At 38.3% G+C, this 27,742-nt stretch overlaps 1 protein-coding gene across 11 annotated transcripts in view; it reads right to left on the reverse strand.

The window, feature by feature from the left end:
• myo18ab (myosin XVIIIAb) overlaps window positions 1–27,742 on the reverse strand; it is a 171,247-nt gene that overhangs the window by 80,763 nt on the left and 62,742 nt on the right. For 9 of the 11 annotated variants that reach the window (XM_040130483.1, XM_040130486.1, XM_040130481.1 and 6 more), the window contains 11 exons: window positions 26,628–26,772; window positions 23,488–23,499; window positions 18,456–18,626; window positions 17,762–17,852; window positions 15,718–15,910; window positions 14,751–14,837; window positions 7,137–7,278; window positions 6,844–7,003; window positions 4,088–4,274; window positions 2,756–2,963; window positions 637–746 (listed from right to left, as the gene is read on the reverse strand). In XM_040130483.1, coding sequence (XP_039986417.1) covers window positions 637–746; window positions 2,756–2,963; window positions 4,088–4,274; window positions 6,844–7,003; window positions 7,137–7,278; window positions 14,751–14,837; window positions 15,718–15,910; window positions 17,762–17,852; window positions 18,456–18,626; window positions 23,488–23,499; window positions 26,628–26,772 — 1,506 coding nt within the window. The remainder of the gene's footprint in view (window positions 1–636; window positions 747–2,755; window positions 2,964–4,087; window positions 4,275–6,843; window positions 7,004–7,136; window positions 7,279–14,750; window positions 14,838–15,717; window positions 15,911–17,761; window positions 17,853–18,455; window positions 18,627–23,487; window positions 23,500–26,627; window positions 26,773–27,742) is intronic. The other 2 variants (XM_040130482.1, XM_040130478.1) reach the window with 1 other exon arrangement.

A 27,742-nucleotide genomic window follows, 5' to 3' on the forward strand; every position in this document is an offset into this window, starting at 1 on the left:
TATAGTATGTACACAGGGATAATAGCACAAGTTTCCTTCTATATTTGTTTTAACGTCAGCAAATCACATATGCCGACCAAAGCCAAGTGCTTAGTGTGCATCCAAAGCCTGACCTATTCCTCTGTGACACAGAGCTCATTTGTTTTCCAAAAACAAATAAATAAGCCACACAATTGCAATGGGTAACATGTTCCTTCAGTACCATGAACACATACTGTAGTTCAACTGGACTTACTCCCACATAGACTGTCCTGCCGCAGAATGCTTGCTAGAGCACCAAATTAATACTGATGTTGAATGTCTTCAGTGGGAACCAATGAGCTTGTGGCTGAGAGCCACAGACAAGGTTGAGGGACAGACTAGCACATTGTTGTTTTCAGTATTTTCGTGTGATTTGTAGACAATAAGAAAAATGTATGAAGTAAAAACAGCCTCCTCCTTCAAAAACGATGACACCGACTACAACAATCAAAATCATACTAGAACCCAGGAGTAATTTAGAAAATTTTTAAAGGTCTAAATGTGGGGAATCCCATAAAAGCTGGAAAGATAATAGGTTCCATCAGAAAAGCAGTCACTGTCCAGCCACACACAATAGCACTCCTAAGCATCAGGCTAGACCTGCCAAACACTCACCCTCTTCTCATCTGTGACAATGTAGTGGCGGCCATGCCTCTTGGTCAGATGTGGTGCCAGGACATCGAAGCGCCTGCGGAACTCAGAGAACACCATGTGGTCTGGGTATCCTGGAGGTAGATATGGAGAAAAACAGAGATTAGAGCACAAAAAACACAAACCACAAAGTTAGAGGAGTGTCTGCAGATAGTGGGAGCCAACAGTGTGTCAAAGGTCAACTTTTATTGTCAGAAGAAATACAGCCAGAAAAAAATAAAATAAATAAATAAATAAATAAAAACAACTTCAACAGACTTGAGAGCAAAGAGACAAAGTCAAGAAGGTTTGACAGGTATAAATGTTCAAAGTCACAGGGTTTTCTTAAGCTTTTAGAGTCGAATAGTAACAATGCCTATGGGAAGAGAGTTTTATATTGGTACAAAGGGCTAAAAGACCTAAAAGCAGAATCTTTGAATGAAGACATTAGAGAATTATTGAACAGCAATGGTTTGAAGTTTATTGGAACCCTTTCAGATTCTCTATTTCTGGAAGTTTCATCACATTTCATCACTGGCTTCAAATGATTTGGGCAAGAAAAGAAAGAAAGTGTAGAGTTCATACCTACATCATCAGAAAGACAAATTAATTATGTAAGAGCAGTTTAACTTGAGGAATTTTGGACCATTAAAAAAGAAAACTATAACTTCTGTACCTGGCAGTATAGCTAAAACCAAAGTTTAATTATTTCAATGAGAATATTACAATGTGTAATGTACAACTTCTCCCTAACGTCTTCAAAACCAAAGCAAATAACTTTTACACTAAGTCACTAATTGAGGGGCACTCCAGTGATTTTGTATTGCTCCTCAATGAAGGTGGGGGACTCATAAGAGACAAGCTTACAGTATAGCTTGTAGTTACAGCTGGCCCAGGTGAGACCTAAACCATCCCTTAGTTATTCAGCTATAGTTTGAAGCTGCTGTGGGAACTCCCATGACGCCCTGAGCACTTCTTCCCTCTTTCTCTCTCTCACTGTATACACACACACTCACACATACATACACTCACACTCACACACACACACACATATATATATGTACATGTATATATATATATATATATATATATATACACACACATATATATATATATATATATATATACACATACACACACATATACACACACATATATACATATATGTACATACACACACACACACACACATATATATATACACACACACACACACACATATATATATACACACACACACACACACACAAACATATATATACACACACACACACACACACACACATGCACAGATATATATATATATATATATATATATATATATATACACATATATACACACACACACACACACACACACAGACACAGACACACACACACATTATATACACATTATAGACATATACACGATAATGATAATTTGCTTTATTATGTTTTGGGAAGCATTGATTTGACTTGGGCAGTCCTTCTGACTTTTAAATAAGACTAAACAACACTTTTATTGTGCTGAATCTAGTTAAGGTATGTCTGTAAAGCTTTTCAGTCATCCAGGTCATGGTATTTCTAAGTGCTATAGACGGCAATTTGACTTGAGATGCTTGAAGACATTTCACCTCTCATAAAAAGGGCATCCAATCTTTGATTGCAGCAAGGTAGAAGTTCACAGAATTCAAACTGTTCACGTTTTCAGGATTAAATAAGACATAAAACTGGGTGTCATTTGCTTACCAATGGTTGGACACTGTTGAAATGGCTTATGATATGGCAAAGGGGTAGCAGATACAAAATGAATAAAATAGGGCCAAGTATTGACCCTTGTGGGACCCCACATGTCACAGAATAAATAAAGTTACCAGTAACTACCTTTGGAACATTTTGTTCTAAAGGTAGAATGAAAATCAATTCAAAGCAGCTCCATTTAGGCCAGCCCACACCCCTAGTATGGGTCTACCTCCAAAATTGCCAGAACATCTTTTCATGACTGACAGACTGAGTAGTACTCTTCAGTCATTAACTGACCATTTTCATGTTAAATAGATTCTCTTTTTATTATTTAAATTAAACACAAAATAAACGTCAAGGTTTCCAGAAGTACCCTACTTACCTTGCCTGTAGATGCGCAATGCATCCAGCAGTTTCGAACCTCGAAGCTGAGCTCTCAGGAGGCCAACGTCCAAAGTCATAAGTCCTGAGTCAGGGCTCTCTCCATGTGTCACACGGGGCTCACCACCTCCTCCCACTGCCTCTGCTTTTGGCAGGAGGCAGTGGACAAAGTGAACCCTGGAGCGACGCACCATGTCAATCAGAGCATCCTAAAAATAGAAAAGAGGGTACCGTGACATCAGCTTCTGTTTGTTGTCTGTCGGTCATACAACTGATTAGACCTCTAGTCATGTTTAAGATAGGTGGAGCTATGCTGGGAATTACATGATTCCACCAACGTCTGTGTGATGAAAATGTCAATCAATGCAGTTTGGACATCCCAACACTGTTGTGAGAGGAAGTGTATTTAGGCAACATACAGTAAAAGGAAACACCTGTTTGTGGGTGGATTATGGTTGTGCAGGTGCTTTAAAAATGCAATTAAGATGCCCTTAGTAAAATACCTAATCTCTTAAAATGCTTTTACTCCATTTTAGTTACTTACATATTTTATTGTACATTCAGTATATAGTTGGTTTTTATGAAACAATAGCATGAATACATACTGTACATTTTGGAATTACTTTGGATAAAAGAAACAAAAGCACTATTTGAACTCTTTCACATCTAGTACTGATTCCACCATCAAAACTTCAAATACTGACAGATATTAGTACAAATCAAAATCATTCTTTGCACATTCTTTAGCACAGGTGGAAACACTTTGAGTGTGCCAATGTTATCCAAATTTTAACAGTGTAAAAAAATTGTTGATAAGGAATCAATATTTAATAAGGAATCAAACAGTTCACTAAAAATGTCAGTCTGCACTGATACCAAAATCTCAAAACCTCCCCCTAAATGATTCTTCAGGGACTGAAACCCAATAATGAACTGGGTAGAGTTTCAAAACATCAACAGTAAGATAAGATATCTATTGGATGATGCACCAAAATCAGGGACTCAAATTTTAAGGTATAAAAGAACGGATGGATTTAAGAATCCAGGAAATCTTTAGTGCATTTTAAGGTAAAGTCTTAACTTACTTGAAGGCAGCTTGAAATATGTGATTTCATCTTCCTTAACAATAGAAATTGCATTGAATGACATCTAAATAATTTCATCAACTAAAACTGAAAAAGAACGATAAGAAAAATAGCCGATTACAGTAAACCACTTCAGCAATGACAAAGACCCAGTTTGCATTTGCTGTTGATCGATATCCCAAAATGATGACCGGTAAGGCTTTTTTAGAAATGCAATATAAGTTTTAATTAACATTTCCTCTGCTTACCACTTGGAGTTTGACCTGGATACACAGGCTCTTCTTCTTGACAGCAGCCACACCTGTGGTGAAGGTTTTCCTCATGCTGGTGGCTCGTCGCAGGGCGAGCTGGGAGCTGCCCTCCAGACCAGCAATGGAGCCTGACAACACTGTTGCCCCACTGGCCCGGCCCATAAACAGCCCACTGATGTTTTTCCTGTGGTGGCAGAAGGATGGAGTGCATTTACACTCACCGAGCAATTTATTAGGAATACCATACTAATAATGGGTAGGGCCTCCCTTTACTCTCAAAACAGCATCAGTTCTTCGTACCATGGATTCAGCAAGACCTTGGAAACATTCTTTTGAGATTCTGATCCATGTTGACATGACTGAATCACATAATTTCTGCAGATTTGTCAACTGCACATTCATGCTGCCAATCTCCCGTTCTACCACATTCAAAAGGTACTGGATTCATGTCTGGTGACTGGGGAGGCCACTGAAATACACTGAACTCACTGTCATGTTCATGAAACCAGTTTGAGACGACTTTTGTTTTTACCATAGTGCATTTTCATGCTGGAAGTAGCCATTAGAAGATGGTAAATTGTGGCCATAAAAGAATGCACGTGGTCAGCAACAATACTCAGATAGGCTGTGGCATTCACACCATCATTGATTGGTATTAAGGGGCCTAATGTGTGCCAAGAAAAAACATTCCCAACACCATTACAACACCAAGCCAGTCTGCACTGTTGACAGAAGGCAGGTTGGGTCCATGGATTCATGTTGTTGACACCAAATTCTGACCCCACCATCTGCATGCCTTAGCTGAAATCCAGATATTCAGATCAGTCTCAGATTACTGTTCATGGCTGACGACATGCTCTTCTGCTGTTATAGCCCCTCCATCTCAGAGTTGGACATCTTGTGTGTTCTAAAATGCTTTTCTGCTCCCCACAGTTGTAAGGAGTGTTTATTTGAGTTATCACAGCCTCTCTGTCAGCTCCAACCAGTTTGACCATTCTCCTGTGGCCCCTCTCATCAAAACGTTTTTTTTTTTTTTGTTTTTCACACCATTCCGAGGAAACTCTAGAGACTGTTGTACATGAACATCCCAGGAGATCAGCAGTTTTAGAGATAATCAAACCAGCTCATCTGGCACCAACAATCATGCCACAGTAAAGTCACTGAGATGATAATTTTTTTGCCCATTCTGATGTTTGATGTAAACATTAATTGAAGCTCCTGACCTGTATCTGCATGATTTTATGCACTGCACTGCTGTCACCTGATTGACTGATTGGATAACTGCAGGAATAAGCAGGTGTCGAGGTGCTCCTAATAAAGTGCTTTGTGAGTGTATATGCATGCAGATGACTAACAGCACGTTTTTCTTCCTCACAGCAACAGCCAGTGATTGATACTACAACATACAGGGAGCTAATCTGACTGCAATATTGGCATATTCGACTGTTTGGAGACCCATATGTTGGCAGGCTGCTCCCTTCATCATTCGGCTCCCTTTGTTGTCTAGTGCTCTCAAAATGTGGATCTCAATTTTTCTAAATCCTTATGGATTCTGACAGTCTGAATTTGATTTGGATTAGTTTCTATTTGCAACTTAACATGTACCATTGAAAAAAGGTGCACAGGAACATGCTGATTATTGAAGTTCTTGCTTTTCATAATAACTAATTTGGTTTTAGCTTGAAAAGTAGATTCAAAAGTAGATTATGTTTGAATTTAGCAAGAGATTAATTCTAAATTTGTAAAGGAATAGTTAGACAAATGAATGAATCACTATACAAATAGTTATCAAATAGCACAGTGAATGGCATCTTTGGAAACAATGAATTATACTGTATGTGATAGCTTTTTTCATTTCTTTTGTCGAAATTGACAAATAATCTGACATTATCATATATTATTTGTGCTGCTATGAGGAACTGAAGCCTTAAAATTTTAATCAGAAAACCATATCAAAATGTTTGTGAAAGGACAAACTTAAAACAACAGAAGCTGAGGTAATAAATTCAAAAATTCTAAGATGAGTAGTGCAACTCCGGGTTTCATTTTTAGTTGATCATGATAATAACCATGGATACAACTGAATTATAGATCTCTATTCATCTTAATGCTAAATGTTTGAAGTCCAAAAAAATGTAGTATCATTTTACAAGTTTGCATACAATTCCGTCAGCATTTTATAATTCTCATTAATTTTTCAATTTATTTTGATTGTTTGAGTCAAATGGGATTTTGTTGTTCATATGATACTAAATTGAAGTGTAGTAATAATTCCAATGACCTACATTGTATTTGATTAGAGGTAGAAATCTCAGAACGAGATATCTCTGAGATTTCTGCACCCAAAACTAAATGCACAGATAGATAAATTGGAGTCAGAGTAAGATTAGGTCTGAGAATATGTTCTTTTGTAATTTGGGTGAACGGCTCTTGGTGCTTTATCGCCAACTCTTTCAGTCCGCAGGCAACTTCATTACTCTAGCTAGTAGGTTTGTGTGATTGAGACGCCTCATATTTTTCTATTCTGTAATAGAGACTGATATTACAGGGATTCAATGTCCGGAAGGTTTGTCCCAGGAAAGTTTGTTCGAGGTGCACGCAAAGAGTTTTGTTTTTCTCTTTTAGTTAAGAATTACACAAAGAATTGACACATGGATGTGTAGCATATTAACAATACAACACTGATTACCAATCGTCACAGATTTAGTTCTAATAAATTGGATGTTCTGTGTGTAAGGTTGTGTTACACATACTTCTGGGAGTCCTGCAGCAGTGTTGCAGCATTCTGGGCAGCAGGGTTGTGCTTTGCATGACTCAGCCAGCCTTGAGCATTGTACTCCACCCAGTTGGTCCCGTGGCTGTGACCAAGCAGGAATAGATGGGGCTTATCTCCTCGCAGCAGGAGACTGGCTCCTGCAACACACGGGAAACATTTTCATTATTCTCCAATGATGTCAAGAGCAAAAACAGTGATGTTCATTGTTCATGCAACCTCCCAGAACCCTCTATTGATTGATTTAACAGGAAGTGACCGTTAAGTACTCACCTTTGTTTTCTCCCTGTGCAGAGCTGTAGTAGCTGAAGAGTCTCTCCAGCATAGTTTCCTCTGAACCTCCAGGCTGAACAGCTTCCTCCTCCATCAGCCACAGAAGGCCTCGAGCCTCATCCGTCCTGGCCAGAGTGCGAACCTGGGATGAATACCAACAGACACAAATGTCACCTACTGTTTCTTGTACAATGACTTTGACCTTGATGGAAAAAATCCTGAGGTTGAGGGAAGATGTGTGCAGAAACCTTTATTCATCACTTAAGATCAATGTGCAGGTACCGAGCAACCAAATATATAACAAATAGTTAAATAACATAGTTAAATCCATTTAAAAGCAAAATACGCCTAGGTGAGTTTTATTCAGAAAATGAACATAAAAGCAAACATGCATTAAAGCAAACACTAGAAGTCAACATTATATTTAACTGCTCCTTCTACTTGCACCTTTCAACATGGTCACACTAGACCCTGAACAACCATAGCTTGCAGACTCTTTTTCGTTCCTTAATGCTCCAGCGCTGTCATTATCAGGCTGATATTGTCTAGTCTCCACCCAGCAAAAGGTTTTTTCATACAGGATTCCACTTAAAACTGTAAGTCCTACTTTCGTCAAATGAAGGAAACATTTAACATCGTAACTTTGTACATGAAAAAGCCCTCAGGCAGCATGTAATGGATAGATTTTCTGCTAATTACACATGATTTTAAAAGCCATATCTTAGTGGTCTCCTAGTAAGCAAAGTCGAGGGAATAGTTGCAAGTGGCAGCCCAGGGCTAGTGATAGAGACAAAGTGACCCCTTTCCAAAAGTGTTAATTGGTGTGCAGTGCCAGGTTGTGTGAATGTAGCTATATGGGCTGTTTGGTGTACAGTGTGTATAGATCTCAGATGTAAGCCCTATTTTAAACATTCTTTGACCGCGTGAAGTGACTGTGGAGATTCTTACATTGTATGTTTTGTAGGTTTGTCATTTATAGTCATGATGTTTTTGTAGATCCGATTCCAGAAGTCAACATTGGGCATGATGGTGAAGTCCAGTTCCCATTACATTGATGGGGTATGGATAACATTTTGTAAAATTTATATATTATTCTGTATATTTAGAAGAGGTGTTTTTTTGGTGAAGGGTTGTTAATTAATTCTGAAATTGATATTGAAGGTTGTTTGGATGGATGATTTAATTTGTAGGCATTCCAGAAATGTTTCAACACCAATGCCGTATTTCTGGATAAGTTGGGAGAATTAAACTAGGGTATTATGGTTAATGACTTGAAATGGGGATGGCGTCTCATGGATTTATTTTAAAAATGTTAAATAAAAAGTCTGGGTTTCTTCTCAAATTGTTCTATATCTAGCCAAATGTTATCTGATTGACTGGGATGGATCCATAGAAAAGATGTTGGAGCTGAGTTGTCGGAGAATAAGGGTAAAACTGTGGTGCTTCAAGGCCTCCTTGTGTGTTGGGTTCTTGTAGAGTTGCCAATTTAATTATCAATGTTTTTTTTTTGTAAGTAGAATGTAGAGACGATTTAATCTACAGATTTGAGCCAGGAGAGGAGAGGCTGACTTTGAATAATTGAAAACGGATAATCCAATTTAGGAATTACTGTCAGTTTCACGGAAGTTGTTTTGCCCATGATGGATAGTGGTAAGATTAAGCACTGGACGTTTTCATTCATTGTTTGGAGTAGTTGAGTGAAGTTGAGACTGTACAGCTCTGACAACCTTAACACCTAAATATGTGATGTGACCTGTGCTTAAAGGGATAGGTGGTGTATGGGCTGCTGTGATCCCATCTATAACTATATAATGGAAGGATGGAAGATTTAGCCCAGTTAATTGAGTTGTTCAAAATCTTGAAGAGTGACTCAATAAACTTGTTTCTTTCATGTAATGAAGAGGAAGGGTTTTGTAGGAACAGCAATATAGCATCTGCATAGAGACTGACCTTATGATGTGTGTGGGTGTTTGTATTCCTTTTATATGCATATTCTGAGGTATGACTGATGCTAATGGTACAATGAAAATGGTCTCCTTTGTAATGTGAAGCTTTTTGATGTTAGACCACTGGTGATGACAGTGGCTGAATGTGAGGTGTACAGAATCTTAACTCAATTCATAAATATTTCCCCAAAGCCAAATCTTTATAATGTGGTGAAGAGAAACTTCCAGTTTACCCTATTAAAGGCTTTTACTGCATCTAAGGTGGATAGATGGTTTCTGCCTGTTGTAGTGATGATTAATGTATTACATTAAATAATCTGTGCATTTTACTGGAATAGTGTCTACCTTTGATAAAAACCAGATTTGAGCTGGATGAATTATGGATGTAGTTACTTTCTCTATCCTGTGGGCAAAGGTGTTACTGTTGATTTTTATATCCATGTTGATAAGAGAAATGGGCCGATAACTTGATGGCAAGACCGGATTTTTGTTAGGCTTTAGAATAGGGGAAATTATGGCTTTGTTCATGTTTGCAGGAAGTCTTGAATTGTGATTTATTTCTATCATCATTTCGTGAAAAGTGGTGGTAGAATAGACCAGAAGTATTTATAGGAACTCACAAGCGAAGCCATCAGGTCATGTTGATTTGGTTTTAGGCACAAGGTTGAGAGCACTGGAAAGTTCTTCTTGTGTTATTGATGAGTCTACAGTATGATGATGGCTTGTTCTGCACTCAGCTGTGGTAAATCAATAATGCTGCGAAATGAGTTAATTTCTACTTGACTTGGGTTATTTTCTTATGAATACAGATTGGCATAGAAATTTTTTTATTTCTCTTTTCAGGTCAGTGTGTGAGCACCACTGTTGAGCTCTTAATGATTGAAATGTATGCTTTTTATTGGTTTTGTTTAATTTGATTTGCTAAGTATTCACCGGATTTATCATTGTGGTGGGAGTCTTCTTGTCAGAGTCTGTGAATCAGGAATTGAGTGTTCTTGTTTATGATTTAATTTAGTTGAAATTTATATTTTCTTAATTCATTCTGGCTTTCCTCTGTTGGGTTACTTAAAATAATACTTTCGGGTTGTTTGATTTTTTTGTTCCAGTTCAGCTTCTCGATCTTTTTCTTTCTTTTTCTTATTAGTACTGTTTTTCCTTTTTCCCATAGAAAAGGTGGTGGAATGAGTTTGGGGAATCATTTATTTCTAGGAAGGATGCCCACTCACTTTTAATGTAACTGCCAAAGCCTGGGTCCTTGTGAAGTGCCATCTGGTGATAGGTTTATGCATACTGACTCAATGTAGGTGTTCCTGGGGCATAATCGGTAAAAGTGATGGGGTGGATCTTTGAATCTGAAACACTTGATATAATTGAATTCCTGGTGAGGAAGAAATCAATGCATGAATATAAATGGTGCACTGGTGAGAAGAATTAATATTCTACAGGTTATCTTACTTAATCACATTATTTAACACCAGGTTGATTTAATTTAAAGGAAAAAAAATGGCATATAACCCACCACAACAAGGATTTCTAATTTTCTAGCTTTAACAACTTTCCCTCTTATGTTTCTAGCATCGTTAGTCACACAAGTCATCATATTAGAGCTGTGTTGGCAAACTGGGTGGAAAGTGGACACACTCAAACAGGGTCATAGTAATTGGCTAAAGCTGAAGTCTTTGCAGTTACCAGTCATCAACAGTGAACACTACTTTCCTTTACTGATCGATGTAAATGTAATTTAATGAGCAAGTATTCTACTAGAACAGTGAATAATAAATATTCTGCAGAAAAGCATGACCCTCTGGTGAATCATAGAATCATAGCATAGGAAGAATGCCTGCTATTTTTTTTAGAAATCTATTTTCTTATTTAATAAGACAAGGGTTTCCCATTTCTCCCTTGTTGCTTGATGCTAAATTAACTCAACCTGTAAACTGTTCACTGCATAAAGATTAAAGGTATCATGTTGGGTGAAAGATCATTAATAGAGGTCTTGACAGGGCATCTGGGTTCCTAGTAACTTACACCCAAGTTAGACTGGAACCATATTATTTTCAGTCTAATTAGGAATGGTAGCATTCTGTTCTGGTTTATTATTTGGGTGTGTTAGGGTCGACTGGTGTTTGAGTTGGGTCTAATTATCTTCAGGTTTATTTCAGACCAGGTCTTTGGTCTCTATTTTTTAAATTTTAATTTATGCACCCTTGGTTTTGCTAGGTTTTCTATGGGTCTGCTTTGAAACAGGTCCCAAATTTGGGACCTGTGAAGATTAGTAATCAGTCGATTGGCATACAACAAATTTGGTCATAAAAGACTATATTCAGGTCTATGATTATTTGGTAGCTTTAAAATTAGTTTTAGTCCTGGAGTAACAACTCTAACAAGACATTTATAGGTGGCATACAAGTGAAGAATTTTTAACAATATTTAGGTATTGCAACCTCATTTAAACTGATCCCACATTTTTCTCCAAAATTCCAAAAAGCAACAGCTATTTTTAACTAATGGCATCAACATAATCTATCTATCCAAAGCTATTCTCTGCTGTCCAAAGCAGAAAGTAGGAAGCGGTCTACATTTTTCACATACAGTAAATGTAATAAGCTCCCTATAAAACTAGCAATCTGATAAACAATCTTTGGATGCTTGGAAATGGGCCATCAGTGAGACCTAACATAGCCTCATAAACAGCCAATTAATTCAATGACTGCTGCTATTCCTGGAAAGCAAAAATGTTTGTTGCTCCTAGGCTTCCTCTACTATTATTAGGCTATTCGTACAGTGGGATTCTTAAATTTGTGTTCTTGACAGATCAGACTGTCTAAATATGGCAGTGGAAAAGGCAGCTTTTAATGACTGTGTCTTTCATCAAAGAAGAGATGCTGTATTGTGCTGCTGAAACCTAACTGGCAGCTGAGGTGCCATCTGGAACCTTTACAAAGATAATTCTCAATAAGCTTGTTGTAGTTTGACCAGAAATCACAAGCCAAAGAGTTAGTTTTGTTGCCTGTATCATTTAATATCAAGTGAGTTATAGTATGTTGCATTTCCATGGGTCTTCTGGTTGTCCTTTCTGTGTCACAACATTTTGTGTGAATGCTTTGCAAACGAGGCTTCCAAACTAAAACAAAATACATTGTTTCTTGTTGCCTTTAAAAAAGACTTATACAAGCATTTTCTGATCTGTCAACGCTATGAACAGAAGAACATAATTTGTCAATGCGTTCCAAAACCCTCAAAAGTGATCCACATGAACATTTCTGGATCCGCAGCTACTATGATTTAGGGTTTGTTTGGGTTTAGTCACAAAAACTACTTGGTTAGGTTTAGGGAACCTAATTACTGATAAACACATGGTACAGCTGAGGCTGATAGGAATGTCAATAGTTTGGGTCATAAAGTCATAATGTTTTGGCCGAACTGAAAGTGTGACTTGACGATGGCACTAGATAAAAAGTTGAGGAATCAGAAAAGATACAAAATTCATCCTAAGGGTGACATGAATGTCTGTACCAGATTTCACACCAATCCATCTAATAGCTGTTGAGGCATTTCACTCAAAGAATATTTGTATCAAATTTCATGACAATCCATACAATAGTTGTTGAGATATTTCAGTCTAGACCAAGGTGGTGGAACAACTGGCAACCCAACCAACTATCATCGCCATTTATAGAGCCATGCTGATAATATGGCTTAAAACTACCCTTACAAAATGCCCTGTATGAGAATGTTCTGATTTTGTGCCACTATTGGTGGGACAAGATCATTTGTCAGTGCCATTAAGCTTACAGAACCTTCATCATTATGGCTACAAAAAGAGCTATTTTGTCAAGGTCAGAGAACAATTGCTATCATGGTTAAAAGAAACCAACTTCAGCAGTCCTATCCATCAACTTTGAACTCCCCCCTGCAAGGTTTTGTGGCTAAATAACAATGTTACACTACCTCTGCCTTTGTTACTAATGCTGCTAATACGATGCTTCATTAGAGCTCAAACTGTACAGCCATGTAGTTATCACCTCTCACGCACACACTGGCATATTTACCCTTGCTTTTAACAATAAACCTCAACACAAACCTACCCAGAGGTAATTTGAAATAAAACACTTGTTAATGCCACATGGTGAAGCCAATACACATCAATGCTGCAGATTTTCTGCAAAGGCCTGGTGCCACACAGATTTGTACCACTAATGATTGCATGGGCTTTTTGCAGTAAGAAGCCAACTGATGAGCAGAGAGAAAGAAAGACATTTTCAACAAACAAATCACAAACTTGATTCCAATTAATATTGCTGGAGTAGGATGAATTCCAAAAAGAAATGGAGCAAACTAGAAAAAACAAAACAAACTGGTTGGAGGCAAAAGGCTTAGCACAGCATATAAATAATCATTGTCTGCTTTTGTCTCTATTTAAGGGTAAAGATTTAATTCTAAAAAATTTCATGAGTTGTGACCAACAAATACTTGGCAGATGAACAAAAATAACATGTTTTGTAGGACAAGCAAGAGAAAATAATGCAAATGAGCTCATCACTATAGAGAAGGGAGAGCTTGTTCAAAACTTATTTCTTCAGTGTACTTCAAAGCTCAATTCAATCCTTGTTGTAGTCTGTAACATAAATATGAACAGAACTTGTAGTATACTTCATAGAAAATATAAAATACCTTACAAAAGATATTTTGATTAAAAATGAAATACAAAATGAGCACTGACTAAAGTTAAATACTAAGATTATCCCAGGCCTCTGTTTGGGAAACTAAAAGTCAACCCTTTTGAAATTGAACACTATAATATAATCGTTAAAGAGACAATTTGTATTTCATTTTTATTTGAAAACACACTAAAAATCAAAACTTTCAAATCAAATGCAAAAATCTAACTTGCCATTTTATTTCCTTCTTTAGGCTGCACATTAGAAAATAAATTTGAAAGGTCAGTTTCACGTTTAACTCAATTATTATTTTGGCAGTGTTATTCTTTGGAGTACACTGAATTTTTTTGTCAATGGAGACAATAATTTATTATTTTCAAACATGAAAATAAAACCTGAATATTAGGATAGCAATACTGATATTATCATAAATCACAAATGGAAAGTTAAATTTCAGTTTGGTTAAATATTTTCATTTCAACATTGTTGAACAGACGTTCAAGTAAGTTATGATTTTTTGCCCTGGATGTTTGTATGTTTGTTAGCAAAACATCGGAAAAATTTGTTAAGAAATTTCAGTAAAATCGGAACATTGGACATGTAAATTATTTTTAGGTATTCGTAACACTGCCAGATAAGTTTTGCCAGTAAACTTTTTCAATATGTTATAATGAACTACTGCACTTAGGGTACTTGGCACTTGTACTTGCTGCACAATGCATCAGTGTCATTCCCAGTCAAATACTGAAATCACAGAGCAGAGTTATGACTTGGTTTGCATTAATGTCTCTTTAAATACGATTAAAACTCAGGCACAAAGAAACTGCCCTTGAATATGAACCTGAAAGCCTCGACACTTCACTGAACACAAACACAACCTTACGATGTGCTGTTATGAAGACCACACATTTCTCATGACAGGTTTCAGGTAGGAGTAGAACACAGTTAGATTACATGCACGGAGATGCCGGAAACAGAGACAGGGTAGTGAGGTTTCTTATGCTTACCAGAGCTTGGGTTGAGGCTTGGTCAATAGCTGCTACAGACCGTGAGGTCCTGCACTCTATGTCATCTAAAGCAAGCTCTATGTTTTCCTAGACGCAGGATGGGATAAAGGCTTAGGTTAGTAATCTACAGGAAATTAACCAGCAGAAGATGATTTGATATCAGAAATATATTAATGTGTAGGTATTCAATTCTGTTATGAAATTCACCATTACTAGACTGTAGATTGGGTTTTGTGAGTGTGCATTAATTTTTACTTAGCAAAATGTTTCTATAATATTTCTTATTTGATTTTACAGAGAACTATAAGTTAATTTGTCTTTGAATAATATAACTCAGCTACTGTAAGTCAACTGGAAAGGATGGGGATTTCTAAGACTGTCAAAAAATTGGATTGATTTTAGCAGGTTCTGCAGTAGCTTCAGATAGTGCACATCAAGTCTCTGAACATGTGAATATACATGTGCTTTATTGCTTGCATAAACAATCTGTACATAAATATTTTGTCAGTTACCTCTAGTGGTATTTATCCATGCACATGGATGGTAATAACTGTCTCTTAGGTTTCAGATTCAACCCAAAACAATGGAGGTGAATAGAATCCAGGATAATCCCCATACCTTGATGTGAACAGTTTTCATTTCTTATTGCCGTGAGCCCAAATCAATTTCCATTGGCCTCCACTGTATTGGGGTGGAGGCGAGCATATCAAGACCTGACCTAGTAAAGCCAAAACTTTCTGCATGGGTAGATGCAACAAGAGGTGAGCAAATAATAAAAAGAAAATAGACAATTTTGTTGTAATCTGACGCAACACTGCATTTAAAAAAGTAATTTCTGACTATATTTAATTAAAGGGATTTTCTGTCACCACACAGAATCTTAGGATAAAAAAAAGCTAATGTGCTAATGTGTGTATGTTCTCTCCAGGCTACTGCTTTATATTGTGTTCAATCAGCCCAGCAGCACCTCTTTGTATCTTTCGAGTTCCTGGACAAAGGTGCGTTCATGGAACAGGGTCTGCAACCTCTCCTGAGTGTAGTTGTGGCAGAGCTCCTCGAAGGTGGCTCCCCGCTGCTGCTGAGCCAGACGAGGGTTCTGGAAACCTGGAGTGTCCACAATCAGCAGGGAGCACAAAGAGTGCTGACTGGACTTCAGAGCCCTGCGGGACAAAAATATATCATGAAGCTTTAGTGATGTAGCTTTGACAATGGGAAGCTGCCGATTGCTGAACATTGCCTGTTTTGTCTGAGTAACACCAAAAGATTTTACATTTACAATGGCATTAACATATCCACACTCTGACTATTTTACAGAAAATCAATATACAAGTGGACAAAATAACAGAAACACCTGTAGACAGAGTTTGTGTGCATGGTACCGGCTTATAATTAAACTCTTAAACCTCTTATGAGAGAGACTTTCTTTAGGGCTAATACATAAACCCTGCATTTATGCAAAGAAATGGCAGACTTTTCCTGACCATATCAGTCGTTCTATACATGTGAAAAGCTCACACTTTGATTCTCATTTCTCCTTAAAAACATAATTCATGTATATCCACAGTCATTGCCAAGTTGATCTTCAATTGCTATGTTAATATTTTAATTGTTATTGTTGTTTCGATTACTCCACCTTGACCAAAAATGTGTCCTCTTTTTTTTTTTTTTTTCCATTTTACTTATTTTTGTAGGTTTCAGTGTTTGGCTGGTTTTTATGCCTGAGTTGGTACTGACTGCTATGTCAGTATAAATGAATGAGAGTGTCTGGTATACATTCACATAGGGTGTGTAAAATGTAAAGATGAATAAAAAATGTTATAAGGTCCCACAATTCAAACTACATGTCAGCACAAAAACCAACCTACAAAATCCAGGGAACTCTGTAGACCTCAGTGAGAAATTTGGGGCGAGGCATAGATCAGAGCAAAAGTATAAAAACATTTCTAAAGATTTAAGTCTTCCCAGGAGCAGAGTGGCCTCCTTTAAAGGACTCTGAGAGCATGAGGAAAAATATTCTTTGGTCTGATTAGACAGGGCAGACCTCCAATCACTATGTCTGGCGAACACCAGGCACTGCGCATCACCTGTCTAATACCATCCCTTGGTTGAAGCACGGTGGTGGCAGCATCATGCTTTGGAGGGGCGTCTCAGTGGAAGAGACAGGGGGACAGGTCAGAATTGAGGGAAGGATGAATGCAGCCAAATTTAGAGAGATCCTTGAAGAAAGCCTGCTCCAGAGTACATGCAAACTGAGACTGCTGAGTTCACCTTAAGCAATGACCTGAAGCGTACAGCCAAGACAATGCTGGAGTGGCTTCAGGACAGGTCTCTGACTGTCCTTCAGTGGCCCAGCCAAAGCCCAGACTTAAACCCCATAGAACATCTGTAGAGAGACCTGAAGATGGCAGCTCACAGACACTTCCCGTCTAATCTGACAAGGCTTGGGATCATCTGCCAGGAACAACGGGATAAACTGCTCAAATCCAGCTTTGCAAAGCTTGTAAAGACTTACCCAAGAAGACTCCAAGCTGTAATTGCTGCCAAAGGGACGTCTAAAAAAATACTGAATTAAGGTTCTGAATAATTTTGTAAATGAGAGATTTCAGTATTTGATTTTTAATAAATTTGCATAAAATAGTATGGGTTATTGAGTGTAGATTAATGGGCAAAAATGGCAGTTTTATTCATTTGAAATGAAATCTAAATCACAGTAAAGTATGCGAAAAGTTAAGGGAGGAAAGCACGGAGGAAAAGAAAAAAAATACATGGAGGAAAGTAGGAGGTAAGTGTGAACCTGCATCCCATGTCAATGTCTGTAGAGAATGAGACTGTGTCTGAGGCTATCTCTGATAAACAGACATATGTAGCAACTACATTGTGAATGCTTGTGAAAAGAACTCCTAGTAGGATCTAAAATAATAAAATAAATATAAATTAATAAGTAAATGTAAAATAAAACAAAATATAAAAATGAAGTAATATTATTGGGAGTAAATATTGTGAGGTCTAACCTGTTAATGAGGGAGATCACAAGAGTGAAGAGCTCCGAATAGAGCCCTGATGCCATGGCCTCCAAACACTCCAGAGCTGTGACCTTAGAGCCTGAGAGAGGGGGGGGGGAGACAGGTGTATTAAGTGGGCCTAAACTCTTTCAGAACCGCTTGCTGAATGGTAAGATAGCTTTGGAACAAACTAGTTTTGAGACACCACAAATAAGCCCTCAAGGTTACATTTTTACTATTTTCAAGCAAAAAAAAGAGGATAGAGTTTTGTCCAGGGACTTGTCAGTGACAGCATCTGAAACCTGGGAATCAAACTTGGAAAACAACTACTTAGAGATGACTAGCAAACCTTGACTCGTCTTGGTAACTGACCAAAGTGTCTGGAGTACAGAAAACTTCCAAGAGCCAAAAGCTGGCTTCATATATTTGGTCATTTTTAGTAGTCTTTTACAGGACATTTCCAGATTTAAATTATAATTTCAGACTAATTCATCAGGGCAAGGGCTTCCCACAACAATAATTTTATTATTTATCAACAGTACAATAAAATATCATCTCAATTAAACTGCACTTCTTTAAACTGTCCATCATATCAGTGGTAGGGCAACTATAACTGACCACATCAGGTTTTTAGTGAAAAGCCAACATCAGTGACCAGATGATCTGACAGAGGAGATTCAAGACTCAGCAGTGTGGGTTTTACCTGAGCTGTCACTCTGGCTGGCCTCATCCTGTGCTCCTCTGAATGAGGTGGAATGCTGCAGTCCTTTGGCCTGGTGCTTAAAGATGGAAGAGGACAGCTCCTCCAAGGTACAGCCAAGAAGGTAGGCTGCTTTCTGGGCCCATTCATGACGGGCAAACTGCCTACGTCCCGCTAAAAATAAAGTAAAAATGTGTTTAAAATACCAAAAAATATGCAACAAGAACCTGAGGAAGGAACATAATGGAGATGACACAGTGTTTCCCCTACCACTACCTGGGGGGCGCCCCCCAGTGGGACTCCCCGTCCCCCAAGACACCAAAGGAAAAAATTAAAATTAAAAATTAAAAAAAGAATTATTTTAGTTATGTTATTTACCTCATTTCTGTGCACTAATTTAATTTCAGCTCATTGCGAGAGTCTCTACTGCATTTTGCTGTCATTTACGGTCATGTTTCTCTCCTCTCCTGTGCTTTCTATTTCACTGTATGTGTGTCTTAGCCTCTCCCCTAACACACAAAGACGAGAAGAGGAGGGACCAGTTGACAACTCGTTACTTTAAGTGCAATAAAAGCTTTCCAACAAGTGTTATAAATCCCTCTAAGACCAAAGAAGACAGGCGTCAACCCCAAACATCTGAAAGTCAAGCCAAAATATCAGCGTTTTTTAAATGCACGCAATCTGGCGACAGTAGCAAGGACACTAGCAGCTCTGCTGCTGATTGAGGGGAAATTACTCATGGTCAGAGCACTAGTCGCTCTCCTGCTGTTATAGCTGCACCACCCGACAAGCATAGGAGGACAGGCTTTGACCCATCTTGGCTGTCAGAGAGGAAATACTCCTCCTGGCTATATAAGACCGATGTTGTTAAGGTTAGGTGCAACAGTAAATAACAATGTACCCTTACTTCAACTCCATACAATCTTGCAAATGTTCTGTAATATTATAATAAAAAACACTTCAATTTCAAAGGTAGAGGAGGAATAACAATTAATATTAACAAACTGTCCAATTTTCATCTGTACAGAAAAACAAAATGAAAAAGAAAAAAAGAGAAGCTGACAACCCCAGCCTCCTGACCGCCCGCCCCCAAAGCAGTCAACCTAGGGGAAACGCTGTGACAGGTATAGAAAAATTAAGGTGGAAGATGAAGGCGTAAAAAGGATACTTATACAGAGATACATGCTGCAAGAAAACTTAGTGTATAGTGTATAGTTTCTGTCAAGCTGCATAATGCTTTTGCTTTTTCTGAGTTATAGCTAATATGAACTAAAAAAAACACACTTTAAAACTTCAAATAGAGTATCAACCATAGTCTTAGCCTTTAATCCAGATAGCAGGTCTGTACAGTATATCCAGAAGAGTATTTTCTCCTTGTTGCTAACAGGAGCGGAAGGCATTGGACTGTGGGATTTGTGTGAAAACTAACAGCTAAGGTTTTGCGATTCATTTTTGAGTTTCAGTTTTGCCATTAGTAGAACATTTACACTCACTAAGCCCTTTATTAGGAACATCTATACACCTGCTTATTCGTGTGACAGCAGTGCAGTGCATAAAATCATGCAGATACAGGTCAGGAGCTTCAGTTAATGTTCACATCAAACATCAGAATAGGGACAAAATGTGATCTCAGTGACTTTGACCATGGAATGATTGCTGGTGCAAGACAGGCTAGTTTGACTATTTCTGAAACTGCTGATCTCCTGGGATTTCCATGCATAATAGTCTCTAGAGTTTACTCAGAACGGTGTGAGAAACAAAAAAACATCAGGTGAGCAGCAGTTCTTTGGACAGAAACACACTGTTGATGAGAGAGGTCAAAGGAGGATGGCCAGACTGGTTGGAGCCGAAAGAAAGGCTATGGTAACCCAGATAACACACGTCAAACCTTGAGACTACAATAGCAGAAGACCATGCTGGGTTCCACTACTGTCAGCCATTAACAGAAATCTAAGGCTGCAGTGGGCAAAGGCTCACCAAAACTGGACAGTTGAAGAGTAGAAAAACATTGCATGATCTGATGAATCTGGATTTCTCCAGGGGTAGGGTAGGGTCAGAATTTGGCGTCAGCAGCATGAATCCGTGGACCTAAGCTGCCTTGTGTCAACAGTCCAGGCTGGTGGTGTTGGTATAATGGTCTGGGGAATGTTTTCTTGGCAAAACTTGGGCCCCTTAATAACAGTCAATCATGCTCTGAATGCCACAGTTTATCTGAGTATTGTTGATGACATGTGCATCCCTTTATGGGCACAATTTACCATCTTCTAATGGCTATTTCCAGCAGGATAATGCACCATGTCACAAAGCAGAGGTTGTCTCAAACTGGTTTCATGAACATCACAGTGAGTTCAGTGGACTTCAGTGGCCTCCCCAGTCACCAGATCTGAAGCCAACAGAACATCTTTGGGATGTGGTAGAACAGGAGATTGTGAATGTGCAGCTGACAAATCTGCAGAAATGACATGATACAGTCATGTCAACATGGACCAGAATCTCAAAGGAATGTTTCCAGCATCTTGTGGAATCTATGCCATGAAGAACTGAGGCTTTTGAGAGACAAAGGGAGGCCCTACCCAGTATTAATATGGTGTTCCTAATAAAGTACTCGCCAAGTGTAGTTCTTTCTCTAACTGTTCAAACAACAGGCCTGATTTTCTGTGTTTGTGTTGTAAATCATGATGTCATTAGATGGCATCCATGTATAGAGGAGTGCAACACAAATGACTGACTGACAGGAAATGACCATGGATTTGATGCTCACACTGCTGTGAAAAATGACTCCTATATGGGGATTCCAATGGCATCTTTATTTCAGTCCAGAATTAGTGCTGGATGAAATGACTCCTTTTCAAATGCGTCTATTTCTTTTAACTTTAGCCACTTAAGCCATGCTGTACATGAATGTGAATACACCCCTTGAAAGTGGCACTAGACAAGAAAAAATTCCAACACCACCACTGACCATCTTGCCCTGAACTCCATTTGACTAGATTTTGAAAAATGTGTTTTTTTTACCAGATAGAGAAAGTTTGCTGAAAGATGATACTGAGTTTTATCATTGGGTGCAAGATGGAGCGTTGTTGGAATTTTTGTCATTGCCAGTTCCACCATGTCTCAATCCCATCACTTTTACTCACAATCTTGTCTCAGTCACTTTCCATCTTGACTATTTCTCCCTAGACAGGCTGGAAAGATCTAAACGTTTGTACATGTTGTGGGTTATAATTCTGAAAAGTAATGACTGAGGCTTTTCCACTGGATATCTCACCCCTTATATATAACTTTGATTTAAAAAAAATAAATAAATAAATGTACAGACGGGTGAATAAGGAAAAGCCAAAATAGAGTGTTTAAGTAAGGTGTTGGGTCATCACATGCCGCCAGAGCAGTCTCAATGCACCTTGGCATTGTTTGTACAAGTCTCTGGGACTCTACTGGTTGGATGGAAGACCATTTTTCCAAAAGATATTCCTTCATTTGGTGTTTTGGTGATGATGGTGGAGATAGCTGTCTAACACGTTGGCCAAAACTCTCCTGATCATCATAGGATAAAGGTCATTGCTGAGAACAACTTTGTATTGATTTTCAGTGACCCTTCCCTCTAACTGGACAGTGGACTTATCATGAATTTATATTCACAAAGTCATAATATTAATGATCCCATTCTGAAATTGCTATTGGACGTCAAATGGACTAAGATAAATACATATCAATTTAACCCTACTTCTGAGATGTGAAAACTAAGAAATAATGTTGTTTAGCAGTTATCTTGTCTAAGTGTTAATATCTAAGGAGAACATCTGGCACTGTTTATCAACACACACCCTTTATTTCAGGAAGTAATTGTTATTCACTTTAACAGTAAGCATGGAACTTACTAATGTTACATTGTCCAGTTCTACTTTAATCCTGAGCCCAAATGTTAATAAAGGTAACCGAACACCTATATAGCTAAACGGGTGTTTTGTAAGATATGTGTTGGAAAGCAGATTGAAAACAAAACCAAAAACTCAGATTTACACTTTTTCAACACGTACTGGAGTATTTTTTAAAATGTAGCTTTTTCTAAGTGTATTGGCCTTTTGTCCACACGCAAACTGCGTTCAGAAACTTCACTTTCAGAGTTTTTGGCTTATGACATCACTGTCGTTAGCCTACCAGAACCGCAAATAACTTTTTTTCAGGCTTCTGATTGGCCAAAATGGCTTAGGGATAGGGATATATTGCTGCATGTTGGTTTGGCATGATCTTGACAGCGCTTGACATCATGTTTTTTGCAATTTCATGTCGAAGGACTTTTTTTTTTCTTAAGATGGAAAGAAGAAAACCCTTGTTTTAATACATACACCTGCACGCGGGGAGTTGGCTTGAGGCTGCCAATCACTGTTGATCATATCCTGACACTCAGTCTGTGTTTTCATGAATGTCTGTATGAGGAGTGCCCATCCATTTGGTCTGGAGGCTATTCAAAGCCCATGTGTTAGACTGAACCATGGCAAAATGACAGCCTGTACAGCCAGCCAATCAAGGAGCTGAGACACAGAGCCAGAGAATCGACAGGAGCCCATGCCAAGCATTAACTTCATGGGGGTACATGGGGTAAGCTGGGAACGACAAGTTCTGTGGTAGAAAGTCAAAACACTAACTAAAGAAGTGAAAATGAACAAGATTTACTTTGCTTTTGAGAACGTGTCGTAGCGTGACAGCAGCTCGGGGGCTGAATGTGGGCAACATGCAGAGGCATCAGAGAGGGGTGTTTAAAGGGACAGTAAAGTTCTGATCCCCATGATTTTCTTCTCACAAAACAAAAAAGGGGGAGACAAAGAGAATTGTCTTGAGGCAAAGATGAAAACACAAGAGAGGAGGCAAAGAGAGGAAGGGAAGGAGAAGCAAAAACAATAAAAACGTGAATGACTTAAGTCCTGGAAGAAATGATAAAGGCATTAAGACAGAAAATACAAACAAGAGAGGCTCTGAAATAAAGTTTTTAAGTGAAAAACAGTCAACAACTTGTGTGTGTTTTTTTTTCCATTACCTTCATCTCCGTCTGTGTTTGATAGGGCACAGCATGCAAACATGCAAGTAAAGAGAGGGAGTTAGAGATAACACAGTTCATGGATTCATCAATACAAGCAAAACATAAACATTAGTAATAAACAACACTGACAACCCACCATCATGCTTTGAAAGCGTAAGCTGAGAGGTTATTCATGTCAGTGTTGGAACCACAAGCCCCTGTTTTATATTAGTGGATGGAAAATGATACTCTGTGGACTGGCAGGAATCCTTTAGGGGGGGTTTCTGGAAAAGACAATTAACTCAACTGAAAGAATGTCCTCTAAGTAAAGTAACAGCCAGTGCAGACTCAAGAGTTTCAAAATCTGTTGTACTGTTAAAGCTACAAGATATTTTTGTCCTTAGACTTTTATCATGTTGACACAGGGGTACAAAAACTACATATGTGTCTAATATAAGACAAGGGGTTCTGATTCTTCAAATTGGAGAGCTTATAAAACCCGAATAATATTATTCAACAAAACTATGCAAAAAGTAATTGTGTGTTTGTCCACTACCTTTCTCCGTCCCTGAACCCAGTTTCATGTTGTGGTTTGTTGCAGTATTTTATAGCAGAGGTGGGCCACCTCGCCTTAAACCACCACCTCAACTACTAAAATGAATACATGTTTAGAAAATATAATATTAACCTTAAGGGGGGAAAGGCAAACACGCTCCTTCACAGAGTAAAAGCCATTGTTTGTAGTGTGGTTAGTTTAGGCCACCATTTACTAACTGAAGTGACTGTGTGACAAGATGCATCAGGATCTGGGTGGCTTACCACCTCATCTGAACAATTTCCTGAGCTCCAGAACGAGCAATTAAGTGGACCAGCTGAGATTGATATGTCGACTGCTATTTCCACTGTCAAGAATGAACTTTCAAGCTCAAAAATGAAACAGGTTTGAGAAAAAAAAAAAAAAAAAAAAAAAAAAATTCTGTTGTTATTTCTGTATTTTTTTTGTGTCAAATCTCAAAAATCTAGTACAGGCATATACTGGCCAAAGTCATGTACTAGGATTGAACAGTCATGTACTAGACGGTGCTAGGATTGAAAAATAGTGTATATACAGGTCTATATACAGTATGTAAGCGTTGCTTGACTTCACAGGACCTTCACTGACCGCATCACCGTTACAGTTTTCAAACCAGCAAAAGCAACAAGAATCCCTAAGGAATGTTTTACCCCAATGAGAAATGAACTTTCTCAGCTACCTCCAGTGGAATCTAGCCATGCAGATACACTATACAGCCTGAAGTATACAGACAGCCCTGTTCACATACTTCTGCGTACTTTTGGTTTGGGTCTGTTTTTCTTGGTTTGGTCATCATCATACAATAACACTTAGACAATAATGTGATTCCTACTTTGTGACACTTTTAAGGCCTTTTCCCGTTTCAAAATGACAATGCCCCTTTGCACAAAGTAAGGTCCATAAAAATTCACTTCCCAGTTTGATATGGTAAAACTCGATTGACCTGCACTGAGCCCCGACCTCAACCCCTCCACCACCTCTGGGAAGAACTGGAACACTGACAGAAAGCCAGGCAGAAACATCAGTTTGCTCTCAGCTCACTCATGCTCTTGTAGCTGAATGAGACTGCTCAGAAATCTGACAGATATCTCATAACCTGGACAAATACAACCAAAACTATCTGCATGGTTAGATAATACTGGAGTCAGAAACATTTTCTGCAATTTGACCCTTTAAGTTGACTATCATTCTCCACAAAACAAACTGAAAACTCAATCAGTTTAAACAGCATCTAATTGTCCTAGTCCTAGGTGTCGTTGAAGTCAGCATGCCTGCTGGGAGTATGTGCATTTAAAAGTCAAGCCTGACACCTAGTGGCAGTTAGGAGAAAGTCAACTCCAGTCAAATTTTTTTTTACCTGTATGAAATGTATTTGTATTTAAATCTTTGCTGTTTATGGTAATTTGGGCAGAGGTATGTTGTCATTAATGTTAAGTAAAGGACATGAATACATGGATGGCAGGACAGAGAAACAATTTACTGGGAAAAATGGATAAACCGAAGGCTCAGGGACAGTGATATAAAAATAAAAAAGGGAGACTAAGTAAGTTATGCCTTCCTACAAAACATAGCTGATATAGCATTCAGTTGAAATTACAATCTAAGAGTAGAATGTTACGGCAACAAGTCAAAAGCCTTTCTGGGACAGTCACAACAAAAACTAAACATTAGAATCTTAATAAAAAGTAATATTTATTGCATGGTTATTAAATTGGATGACATTATATTTTACAGGTGTTCATATTATTGTGTCTCCCCCTGCATTCTGTACTGAACTGTACAGCCTTCACAATAAAAGCTTCCTAGTTCTGGAACATCCTTCCATTAGATATACAACATAGTGACTCTCAACATTCCTTTACATCTAATCTTAAAACGTGGCTAAAAAGCAACCAGACCTGCATCATACCTAGTAACTGCTTGCCTGCCTTGTCTGCTCAAAGCAAGAGACCAACATTTTTCTTGACATGCCTAATGAATGGTGAAGTGAGCACTAATGTCCGATATCGTTTAAGTGTTAATTTAATTACAAATCCTTGCAGCATGAGAGTAAATTGACTTTACATTGCATTTGGTTTCTCCTCTGCATTTCCTTTCCATAAAAAACACCACACTGGGTCATTTAACGAGAGGGGATGTGATACAGTGAGTGACATCTATCTGCACTTTTAAGGCATGGACCAATTCAGGATCGGAAAACAGGAGGTGAAGTGTGCCACTGCTTCTGGGATACATTTTAGAGAAAGATAAGTGTATTTTGTAAAGACATGCATTTCTTTAGTTAATATACAATTTTCAATATTTTTGTATAACAATTTTTGCGTTCTTTTCTGGGTATGTTTGGCCCCATCTCATTGTGCTTTTTTCTGGTTTGACCTCTTACACTCTAAAATGTCTCAACACCTCTGTAAGAGGCACAGTGCTCCTTTGGAGCACAAAAAGCATAAAGTTTTGTACACATGCACAGTTTCGATGTCTATGTTCTCACCCTGTACCTACCAGTACGGTATAAGCAATGAGACAATCTTCAGAGATGTCATGTACTCAAGATTTGATATATTTGCTATGAGTTGGGAGTTCCTACCTTTAGTGGCTCCTGCAGCCCCCAAATGGTAAATGGCCCCTAAGATGAGCCAAAGGGCCTTCTGCTCTTCACCAGAGATGCCCAGCACTTTCATGGCTGCCTGCAGCTTCGTGAACTGTTGTGAGGCTCGCTGCTTGTCCTCGGGCTGGAGAAAATAAGATCAGATCAAACCTTACTGGTTTCCAAGGGGAAGGTAAATGGTTGCAGCAGCAAACAGCTACTACCATATACAGTTAGGTTCGTAAGTATTTCAACAATGACACAATTTTCATTATTTTGCCTCTGTACACCACCACTATCGATTTGAAACGAAGCCATCACGATGTGATTAAAGTGTAGATTTTCAGCTTTAATTCAAGGGGTTTAACACAAATAAATGCATTAACGGTTTAGGAAATTACGACCATTTTTATACATAGTTGCTCATTTTCAGAGGCTCAAAAGTAATTGGACAGACTAACATAATTATAAATATGAGGATTATTTTTGATACTTTAGATGACTGAATTGGCCATTGAAGAATATTCCATTTCTTTGACTTGAGAAGCCTTTGGGTTGCTTTCGCCATAACCTTTTTTCTATGGATCATTATCAGTCTGTAATGTGAAGCACCGTTCTAGTTTTTTTTTTTTCAGATTTGCAGCATTTGGTTGAATCTGAGCAGATGGTATAGCCCTATACACTTCAAAATTCATCCTGCTACTGGTATCTGGAGTCACATCATCAATAAACTCCAGTGACCCAGTTCCATTAGCAGCCATACATGCCCATGATATAACATTGCCTCCACCATGTTTGACAGATGATGTGGTGTCTTTGGATCATGAGCCGTCCTTTCCTTCTCCGTACTCTTCTCTTCTCATCATTCTGGTAAAAGTTAATCTTGGTTTCATGTGTCCAGAGAATCTTGTTCCAAACCTGGGCAGGCTTTTTTAGATGTTTTCTGGCAAAGTCTAATCTGGCCATTCTGTTCTTGAGTGTTATCAGTGGTTTGCCCCTTGTTGTAAACCATCTATATTTAGATTCCTGAAGGCGTCTCTTGATTGTAGAGTTTGACAAATATACAGCTACCTCCTGGAGTATTCTTGACTTTTCTAGATGTTGTGAAAGGTTTT

Source organism: Xiphias gladius, chromosome 7 (genome assembly GCF_016859285.1).
Source record: "Xiphias gladius isolate SHS-SW01 ecotype Sanya breed wild chromosome 7, ASM1685928v1, whole genome shotgun sequence".
NCBI lineage: Eukaryota > Metazoa > Chordata > Actinopteri > Istiophoriformes > Xiphiidae > Xiphias > Xiphias gladius.